Raw genomic sequence first — 7,920 nt, 5'->3', positions numbered from 1 at the left:
TTGTGTAACGAAATCTAATTAATATACTTTTTATTATTATTTTACGATACTTTTTTAACAATTTACAATATATGTAGTAAGAAAAATTACATTTTTCAAAAACTGTGTTTCTTTAGTTTTTCAATTAAGTGCTATTATAATTTAATGAATGAGAACATCTTATTCATCTCATGATGTAAAATCTGTTATGTTGTATTCTGTAATAGAATTCTAAAGAAAAATACTTCTAATCCATTTCAAGATGAGTTTGTATCATATATATTGTGTTCAGTAATTAATTATTAATTATGCATTCAAAAGAGGTACACCACTTAGTTAATTACTGTTAACATCCAAAAAGTTTTTTATGTTAATAAAATTAATCTTCTGGTAGAGACTTATTTTTACTCCAATTGTGAATAAGACTGAAATGCAAATGGGACTTTTGTAACTTTCGAATGCGCAATTATTTTTAAACAATCATATTTGTTTATTATGTGATTGTTGAATAGATAAAATGCTACAAAATATGAAAACTTAAATAATATTACATTATTTTACTCTATCATTATGATTATTTGTACATTTACATGTAAAATCTTAATGTTCAATGAAAGTTTTAAATCTTAAGCCATATTGAAATAAATGTATGTAACATATTTCTATATTATCGTTAAAAACAGCAATTTATGAAAATAAACTGCAAAAATCTTACTTTATTCAGAAACGTTGTACTGTTAACTTCACATTGTTAATACCACTACACTAATATGAAAATGAAAGCCTTGTTTTTTGGTTTTTAATATTTATAAACATAACTGTTGTTTTTCCGTTCTTCTTTAACACAATATTTAATTTAAACATTGTGAAATATTTTCTTAAATATATACGAAGTATTTATAGAAGAAATATACCCTTTCTTTTAGTTGCTGTTCTTTATTGATGCAAATTTTTCATAAAATATATCCTATATTATAGTTGTATTATTTTAAATATAGCCAGAGAAACTGAAACACACTTTAAATACGTAATATTAAATGTAAAAAAGCTGTAAATCATTTCGTTTAATGTAATATAGACCAATAAATGGAAGCTAACCAAACGCTGTCAACATTGACATGATTTTTGGGTATTGGCAGCCCTGTTTCGCTCCCCGTCCTTCATTGTTGCTATTTAGTACCCGGTGTGTTTGCGTTTTTCATTGTTTCTTGCATAAAATTTTGCTGCAAGTTTTAGCAGTACTACAAGAAGTGTCGACAGAAATTATTTAGTGAACAAAAGGAGGCGGAGGGGGTAGCAGGTGGAGAAGATGGAAAATCTGGAGGAGGTATTACAAGCGCTTGACGAGTTTCAGAAAATGCGTCCGAGTGAGATACCTCGAGAACTCGAGGACTATTTGTGTTGGGTTGCAAAAACCGGAGATCCTGTTTATCAGTGGCCGTTAATTAAAACGCTGTTCAGAGAAAAACTCACTCGGGTAATGACTGACTTTTACGAGAGTTGTCCAACTCTTGAGCTCGCACCATGTCCAAATGTCGAACATTTCAATTATGATACTATGAAAAGTAATCTCTTGGAGCGTCTGGAATCGTTTGCGAACGCTCCATTCACTGTTCAGCGGATTTGCGAGCTATTGACAGCGCCTCGTAAGGAATATAATAGAGTTGACAAATTTATGCGAGCCATTGAAAAGAATATCTTGGTTGTTTCCACTAGAGAACCTGGACCAATAGCTAGGAGAAACGAGAATGGAGATGGCATGGTCAATGGATCTGTAGATGAAGACACATCTGTAACACAGCCTCCTCAGGATGTAGAAATGGAATATTGGGAAAAAGACTGTCCTTCTACAGTTACAATTAGCGTGCATACAGTTGAAAGTGAAACACCTTTGTTACATACTGTTGTACCAACCACTACTGTAGTGAAAAGTGTGTTCGGTACAGAGGAACTTTCTCATGAGAAAGTAGAATCAACATCTTCCAAGTCAGATATTGTGGTATCTAACTTTATACCAAGTACTTCAGAGTTTTCTGGTGTATCGAATTTAAATTCTCAAGCACAAACACATGATTCACAAATAGGATCCACAATACAAAATCTGTCTACCATAGTTCCTGAAGCTTCTGGGATTGTTAGTGATGTTTCAGAAGCTATCATGAATGAGGACACTAGTTCTCAACCTAGTTTAGAGTTGGAAAATGAAGGAGGAGATACTATAGATTCTTCAAGAAAATTACAGACTACCTTCCAAACAAAAGATTTCTCAAATGAAAATAAGTCATCAAAGTTTTATGTAGATAATTCTAAGATAAATGAAAAGACAGAAATTGGGGCAACACCAATACATATGCAAGGAGGACTGAGTAAAACTAACGACATACTGGTCAAGTCAGATGTTGAATCTAAAACAGAGATGAATAATAAAGAATCTCTTAATCCAATTGTTGAAAATCTGTTAAATACTTCTAATGAAACTTTGGAAGACACAATAAAGTCAAATACTGATGTAGAAAATACTCAACCAATTATTAATACAGCTGGTTCAAATGTAGATCACAAAGAGTCATTACCTTTAGAAAGTGTTAGCATAGAAAACACATCCATAACAAATAAATCAGAACAATCTACAAATAATTTAATTTTATCCACTGATAACACAAGTATAGAAGAAACTTCAAATACATCTGAGGAAATGTCTGTAGATGTGGTAAACTTAAAGGATCAAAATAAGGAGACAGAGTTAACAGAAGATTTGAAACCTATAGTGGAAGAACCATGTTCTAACAATAATGCAACAGAAAATTTTAATTGTGGTCAAGAAAAAAACAATTTGACTATAACAGAAGCTGTAGAAGATGAGACCAGGGTGTTGAAATCTATAGTACCTGATCCAATTCCTATTATTGAAGAACCAAAAGACATAGAGTCTGCTAATACAAAAGCAGAGGACACCTCTCCAATTGTCGAGATATCAGAAGATGTAGATCAAAATCCTGCAGCAACGTGTCAACCAGAAAATGAAGAGAAAATGTCTGTTGAGGATAGTAACATAACAGAACTACAAGGTAACAATATAGCTCCTACTGTAAAGAAAATAGAGCATAGTGAGAAAGTAATAGAACATGTTATGAGTAAAAAAGTGGAGCAAGAAGCAGCACAATCATCTAGAAGTTAATAATGTGTAAGAAGAAGGTTCTATTCATTTCTTTTAATGCTTGATTTTTATTTTAACAGAACACATAAAAACAAGTACTGAAAGGACAAACTTGTCCATATAAAAAAAACTTTGTTGTAGTCCAAATATAATTTGTATGGCTTCCCCTAAATGATTTGATATGTAAGAAGTATGAAGAAATATTATAAGGTTTGCAAAGGATTCTCTGATTATACACTATTTACTGTTTCATTAACTTTACAATTACCATTAAATTGGATAAATTTTCGTACTGTACAGAAACTTGTTCATACAAATTTATAAGCTCCTGTAAAAAGAAAGCAAAGCACTGTCTATTCCCAGACAACATTATAATATTAATAACTACTATTGACCATGATTTGGGTTTCAACTCAAATCTGTTTATAAAAAGGTTCAGCATAAATTTATAGAATTGAAGTTTCTACTTAGGATCTGACTGTGTTTATGATTGGAGCATATGAAATTCTAACATGGCTCTTAACAAATACATGTGATATAAATGAAGAAGCATTTTAAAGATGCATTCTGACCTTTTATAATATATTTTATCGGCATGTAGGAGCATAAATTAAGTTTTAAATCCAACTATTAAACACAGGTCTTATCTAATGGAGATATCTTGCAATTTTAATAATTGAGAAATAATTAATAACATGAAAAATGCGCCAGTTTTGAAAAATTAATAATACCTATCAATGACATATTTTCACAAAGATGACTGAAAATTACAAATGTTCCAATTGTATTAAGCATAGTGATGGGATCAAATCACAGATTCCATTTATGATTCAAGTTGTAATCGATAAACAAATGCCTTTGTTACACATATTTCCTACATAGAGAAAGGTGTAAAATATAGCAAGGATAAAAAGGTTTTGTTTTTTTCAATTAAAGAAATGAATGGTTAATTGCTCTCTTTATGCCTTGCTATGTTTTAAAGGATAACAGTTGAGTGCTTGTCAGTTAATATAAATATTGTAATACCCTCCTTTCCCCTAAAAGGAGAATGTATTAAACAGGCTCATATAATGATTTATATATCTACCTGATTTAATTACAATATTTTGCTTCTGGTCATGTGTTTTCATTGAATATTTTTATGTGGATTCAAGTCTAGAAATAGTTCATCCTAAACTAATTGTAGTAACAGTATATTAATTTAAAGATGACATAGACCAATGATATAAGACATTGATATAACTTAAAAAATAGCAGTGTACATTATTTTATAGGAAAATATATTAAAAATGATTACCAAAGTGGAATTATTTATAATACCTGCCTTACACCTTAGATCAAAGAAATATGGGCTTTGTGATTTTTATATGAAATCATAACTTACATAAGTGCTTATATGTTATATAAAATATTTTAATACATCGAACGAGTGCGTGCTAAACAGATTTTATTTCTCAATTCGAAATTCATAATTTCTCAATGTGTTTCTATTTCCTGTTCATGAAAAAGTGGATAGTAAATGGTAAAAAACAGTGATTGTAAAAGTTATTTAAGCATACATTTTTATAGTATTACTTAAAAATTTCTTAAGGAATAATATAAGGTGTAGAAGAAACCATGGATAACTAAAACATTATTAATGGATTATTGTATTTCAGCAATTAAATTAATAAATTTATTAATTATTTATTACAAACGTGATGACTTTCAATAACCTTTTTAAATTTTGTTTATGTATTATTAGATATCTATTGCATTAAACAATTTGTTTTTGGTCCTATGCTAAACCATTGAACCGCATACACACATACTTTCCTTCTTTTTATAAATCTTTCAAACATTGTTTATAATATTTACGAGTATTCAACATTTAAGTAAAAGTCTGATGTTGAATCAACTTATTAAAGTAACTATCTTTCAAGTTCATCAGTTCTTTATAAGTTCCAATTTCTGTTACTTGTCCTTGCTTCAAAACAACAATCTTATCTGCATTCTTTATCGTGCTTAATCGGTGAGCTATAGTTAAAACTGTTCGTCCTTGAACAGCTTTTTCTAAAGCTTCTTGTATATAATGTTCACTTTCCGCATCTAACGCGCTCGTCGCTTCGTCCAGAATTAAGACTTTTGGGTCCTAAACAAAAATAATTTCAAAATGTTAGTTGCAATACGTAATCGATACTTCAATTAGGTATTTACCTTTATTAATGCCCTAGCAATAGCGACTCTTTGCCTTTGTCCACCGCTGAGGGTAATGCCTCGTTCTCCAACTACCGTATCCAAACCATCTGGCATGCTTTTTGTAAATTCAAGAACATATGCAGATGTTGCAACTTCATCTATATTATATTTCGTCGAATCTTCTACTCCATACAATATGTTGTCTCTTATCGTACCGCTAAACAGAATTGGTTCTTGAGGAACAATGCTGATCTGCGACTTGACCCATGCAGGGTTAAGGGACTTGAGGTCATGATTGTCTAAAAGTATGGATCCTAAAGTGGGATCATAAAATCTCAATAAGAGCGATGCTATTGTAGACTTTCCAGATCCTGATGATCCAACAATAGCAATTACCGTACATTTTGGGATCTTTAAACTGAAATTTTTCAAAATCCATGTATTCTCTCTGGTAGGATAAACAAAACTGACATTCTGAAATTCAATATCACCTGAGAGCTGCTTTTCCAAAATTTTACCACCAGAAATAGGTATCGCTGATTCTTTTTCGATCAACTCAACTAAACGTGTATTTGCACCAAGTGCTTTGTTTAATTCACCATAAAATGAAGATAATCCGTTTAAAGAAATTCCTACATATGTGGCGTACATCAAAAATGCGCTTAAGCTTCCGATTGTAAGAGATGCGTCAGACACCATAGCTCCGCCACAATACAAAACAGACAGCATAATCATATTTCCTAAGAAACCAGTTAATCCAAAAAATGTTCCTCTGCATAAACTTTCCTTGTAACATGCTTTAAGCACATTATCCAGCTGGCTATTATAATTATTGGCTTCCCTTATTTCTTTTGAAAAAGCCTTTACTGTCCTTATATTACTAATTCTTTCTTCAGCTATTGTGTTCAATGTTGCTAAGTTATCTTGTATATTTTTGGAGATCTTCTTTAGAAAACGCCCACACACTATGGCTAAACCAGCAACTGGTACTACTATAACTAAACCAAGAATAGCCAATTTGGGTGATGCATAAAACATCATGGATATTCCACTAATGCTCATGAAAGCAGAACGTAATCCATCAGATATATTGCTTGTCAATGCATGACTAACAAGCTGTGTATCACCTAGAATTAATAACATGTAAAAATGAATAAAATAATGGTATTAGTATTATAAAACTTTTTAAAATTAGTATATGTACCAGACAATCTGCCTACAAATTCTCCTGTACTACATTTATCAAACATTGCCACTTCTTGGCGAAGAATAGCAGCATATAGTTGTTTTCTCAAAGATTGAGTTATTCTATGTCCAGTGGTAGATGTTAAATATATTCTGCAAAAATTGCATAAACCTCCAATAACAAATACTCCAAATAAAGTGATGCACAATTGGTTGAGATTTTCTGCCATTTTCCTCTTGTCGCTTGTATAAATAATATCAATTAATTTCCCTAAACAAAATGGTACTGCCATTGTAACAGCTGATGAAATCAGTAGAAAAGTAATAGCACCAAATAACCTCCATTTTTCAGGTACTGCTAGCACAACCAAATTTTTAAGTTCTGATGGTTTTTTCCTTTTTACATTTAATTGTGCAGAAGACTTTAAACCTTTGATTTTTAAAGCATCGGTTCCGTGACATCTTAAAATAGAAAGTGCACATATTTTTCTAGAAATTCTAACTGATGGTGTTGAACACGTATAAAATAATTGTTTATGTGAAAGCGTTGATTTGTGGAATTTTATTTTTTGCGAAGTGATACTTTTCGTAAATAACCTCCAAAGAAGCGTCATTTTTTAATACATCTGCAGACTAAGTGATTCGTAAAATAAGACGTCATTAAAACTTATGTCTCATCATCGAGAGTGTTATAATCACTTTTAGAATGGATAATACATCGATTAAATGAGCCCATTTATAAATATTAGTAAATATATTGGAATGATTTTTAATTCATATTTATAAAATTGAATTCAATTTTAAGTTAATAATTATCTATTACTAGGTTGTCCTAAGTATGGAAAGAGTATGAAAAAATATTCCTCTAGTCACGTGACGGGATAAGAGTAATGAATGAATTCTACTATCATCATTACTGTGTGGATGATTTCAGCATTTTTGAAAACTATACATATTTTTCACAGTACTATATATATTCGATACATTACCAACTATATTTAGTTGATACAGTAAGCCAAATTGGAATAAATGATTCAATAAGTTTTGTAATATTATTTATTTTGATCATATGACGTAACGTTGAAATTGATACCAATTCGGTGCTGGTAAAATAATTTTATAATCTCAAAACTTAAAATGTGTATTTTAATTATAGAATATAGTTAATGGTTTATTTAAAAATCATTTTGTTTCGTATTCCTATTCGTTTATAATTACGAGGCTGAAAATTGGGTTTGAATTAAATGTAGTAGGTAACGTGAGCATTCACCTAAACAAGAAGGGTGGGGGAAATATTCCAAAGCGCACAATTTAGTTGAACAGACTGTGTTAACCAATGTAGGGGTTATAAACTTAAGATAGTTCTCTCGAAGAACGTACTACCTTTGTTTTTCTATATTTACTATAAGTTCATAGAATTA

At 30.7% G+C, this 7,920-nt stretch overlaps 2 protein-coding genes across 2 annotated transcripts; one reads left to right on the top strand and one right to left on the bottom strand.

Annotated features, from left to right (window-relative positions):
- The first annotated feature begins 1,183 nt into the window (after positions 1–1,183).
- LOC108575125 (serine/threonine-protein phosphatase 4 regulatory subunit 2) lies at positions 1,184–3,157 on the top strand. Its single transcript, XM_017937842.1, has one exon. It carries the CDS (start codon positions 1,289–1,291, stop codon positions 3,155–3,157), a length of 1,869 nt encoding a protein of 622 aa, XP_017793331.1. The 5' UTR covers positions 1,184–1,288.
- Positions 3,158–4,956: 1,799 nt separating this feature from the next.
- On the bottom strand, positions 4,957–7,171 carry LOC108575206 (ATP-binding cassette sub-family B member 10, mitochondrial). The gene is made up of 3 exons (XM_017937947.1): positions 6,519–7,171; positions 5,333–6,441; positions 4,957–5,267 (listed from the first exon to the last, which is right to left on the bottom strand). Exons 1-3 carry the CDS (start codon positions 7,111–7,113, stop codon positions 5,007–5,009), a joined length of 1,965 nt encoding a protein of 654 aa, XP_017793436.1. The 5' UTR covers positions 7,114–7,171; the 3' UTR covers positions 4,957–5,006.
- Positions 7,172–7,920: the final 749 nt, after the last annotated feature.

This window comes from Habropoda laboriosa, unplaced genomic scaffold (genome assembly GCF_001263275.1).
Source record: "Habropoda laboriosa isolate 0110345459 unplaced genomic scaffold, ASM126327v1 scaffold207, whole genome shotgun sequence".
In the NCBI taxonomy this organism is placed as follows: domain Eukaryota; kingdom Metazoa; phylum Arthropoda; class Insecta; order Hymenoptera; family Apidae; genus Habropoda; species Habropoda laboriosa.
Note: the sequence above shows the minus strand (reverse complement) of the source record. Positions and strands in the feature narration are given on the sequence as shown.